Genomic DNA, 2,830 nt, shown 5'->3' on the forward strand with positions numbered 1-2,830 from the left:
ATAGGAAGGGGGCGGGGTGGCGGCAGGCGATGCAGCTCAGCGAGCTTGAGGCTGACGCTGCTGCGCTTGCCGTCGGTGCGGGGTGCTACTCGTGGTGCCGCTTCGGGACGTAGAGGAGGAGCGTGCGGTGCTAGGAGCCCGCCTCACGGCGGTGCGCGAGGCACGTGTGCGTCTCCAGGCGGCATCAGGTTCTGCTCGTGGGCACAGTGTGGGAGAAGGGCGTTGGAGAATAAGAGAGGGGAGAAGATTGAGAGAGGTGGGAGAAGAAGAGAGGGGAGAAGAGGTGTTAGATAAATTCGGATTCTTTTGAGGGTGATGTAGTCTGATCCCAATAGTTAGGGGATTATGTTGACTTCTTCCCCTCTCCAAATGAATTGCCCAGAGAAAAGAGCACCAGAGCATGGCAACCAACAAGAGAGTGAAAAGGATCCTGATTCTGTGATCTTTTATGGACTAGAGTCAGGGTTTGTGGTTGTCTTTTGGGTCGTTTTCTGTGTTCTGTTATTCAAGAAGGCCTGGAGGGTTGCCTATTTCAGTCTCGTTGACTTGGTGTATGACAAATTGAATGTGTTTGTGGTTGTCATTTGGTGTATACTGTAGCTAGGAGGAAAGACTAAGAATTAAGTGCGCACATCTGCATGGCAACATCCCAGTAAATGAAGTTAAAGAATCATCATTAGCCTGGGCAGATTCATTTAAACTTTGTTGGAGTTATTATGAATAATGTTAAATATTAGCTATTGTGACGCAAATAAATCAGTGATTTGGTTTTCAAATCCAGTTACAGTTTCAGTTCCATTTTCACTAATAACTGACATGGGTGAGGACATAATATTAGCCATGTCAACTTTCGTGTCGTGATCTACATTAGTGAAATAGCATAAAAAAATTCACAAGGGTTTGAGGGGTGAAGTAGACTTCCAGATGGAGTAGTTGCCTACATGAGCGTTTGACGACATGCACATTCCATACAGGTGGTTCCAAATTATTCATGACCGGCACGCACCGAAACACACAGCACATGAATAGTTAAAATGCTCCGAACTGAAAGGTGTATTCACTACTCCCCGACCCAGTTTTCCACCGTCTGGTCTAGTGCAGTTGTCGCAGCACCGCCATCATGGAGGCTCTCTGCCGCCGCCTTCTGCAGCTCCACCACCTTCACCCGCACCGCAGCGCCCTTCCTTTCCCCCGCCATCACCTCCCTCACCACCGCAGCGATGGTGTCCTTGTCCTTTATCTTAGGCAAACGTATCGCAGCTCCTACCCCTTGTGCCAGCATCACCGCGTTCAGCCTCTGCTCGGCGTACAACGGCCATGCCACCATAGGCACACCATGCACTAGGCTCTCTAGGGTTGAGTTCCATCCGCAGTGGGTCAGGAACCCTCCTGTGGACTCGTGGGCTAGCACCTCTGCCTGCGGGGCCCACGAGGGTACCACCAAGCCCACGCTTTTCATCCTCTCAATGAACCCATCGGGTAGGTAGGTGAAGGGATCCTTCTTGCTCTCAGAGTCGTAGTAGTTGCCGCTCAATGAACCATCATCGCTCGGGCTCCGCACCACCCAGAGGAAGCGCTGCCCGCTGAGCTCTAGCCCTAGCGCGAGCTCGCGCATTTGCTCCGCTGGTAGGGCGCCACCGGAGCCGAACGAGACGAAGATGACCGACTTGGCTGGTTGGCGGTCGAGCCACTCCAAGCATGCTGTGCGAGGTGGCAGCTGAGGCCCCGTGTCGCCGTTGTTGGCACCGCCACCTCTATCTGTTGTTAGGATCAGCGGGCCGATAGGGTACACCGGCGGCCGGCCAAGCTCCGGCTGCTGAAGCACCATGGCGACCTCCGGCTCGACCGCCTCGAAGGAGTTCACAAGGATGGCATCAAAATCGAGGAAGCGTTCGGCAAGGTGGATCATCAGGCTGTAGGCGGGGCTCGACCTGTCCTGGAGCGGCGAGATGACATCGGGCCCTGGGATAGGCACGCAACCTGGCAACCGCACCGGTTCGGCCAGGTCCCGAAACTCACCGGGGATGGAGGCCGCAAGCTCGGGGAGGTGGAGGATGAGCGTGAGTGCGTGGAGGTTGCCGGGGAAGAATAGCCACCTCCTCTCCACCTTGGCGCCCCGAGCCGCATCGAAAGAGTCCACGCCGAAGAGGTCGGTGACGAACGCCACCAGCCATGTAGTGCGCTTGAGGTCGGCGAGGGCATCCCTGAGCGCCGGAACGGAGCGCGCGCACTCTACAGACATGAGTGTCTCGTTGAGGGTGCCGGAGGGTAGGTCGGAGAGGTCAACCGGGGGAAGCGTGCGCGGGGTGATGGCGGGCGGTAGGGACGCGAGGAACGCGCGCTGCGTCGCTGACGCCGTGGAGGCGAAGGTGAAGAGCGTGGTCGTGGCCCCGTGCCGCGCGGCGAGGCGTTTGGCCAGCTCGGCGAGCGGGATCAGGTGGCCCATCCCGGGCGTCGCCAGCATTGCCACGTGCGCCCGGCTGTTTGTCTTCATCGTGCTCGTGATGTCTTGCATTGGGGCCGACAGCCTGAAGAGACGATGATGGAGGATTGTGTGGAGAGTGAGTGTGTGGTTGGTTTCAATTTGCAGAGAAGAGGCAGCGATCAGTGTCTGCTGGCGACTACAGATTTATAGTACGTGGAGTTGTTGGCATTGGAAGAATGAAAGGAGGGGGGGCTGCTATCTCCCTGACCCACTCAATAAAGGTGCTTCGTTGAGGGATAACAGTTCAGTTGTTGGCATTGGAAGCATGCAAGGAGGGGGGCTGCTATCTCCCAGCGCACTTGGAGAGTTGAGTGCTTTTCGTCGAGGTGACACCTCGTCTCCATA

General features: G+C 56.1%; 1 protein-coding gene across 1 annotated transcript; it reads right to left on the minus strand.

The window, feature by feature from the left end:
- Positions 1-899: 899 nt before the first annotated feature.
- Positions 900-2,578, minus strand: LOC112903078 (UDP-glycosyltransferase 72B1-like). The gene has a single exon (XM_025972288.1). The coding sequence runs from the start codon at positions 2,513-2,515 to the stop codon at positions 1,061-1,063; it is 1,455 nt and encodes a 484-aa protein (XP_025828073.1). The 5' UTR covers positions 2,516-2,578; the 3' UTR covers positions 900-1,060.
- Positions 2,579-2,830: the final 252 nt, after the last annotated feature.

Source organism: Panicum hallii, chromosome 8, assembly GCF_002211085.1.
Source record: "Panicum hallii strain FIL2 chromosome 8, PHallii_v3.1, whole genome shotgun sequence".
Taxonomy (NCBI): domain Eukaryota; kingdom Viridiplantae; phylum Streptophyta; class Magnoliopsida; order Poales; family Poaceae; genus Panicum; species Panicum hallii.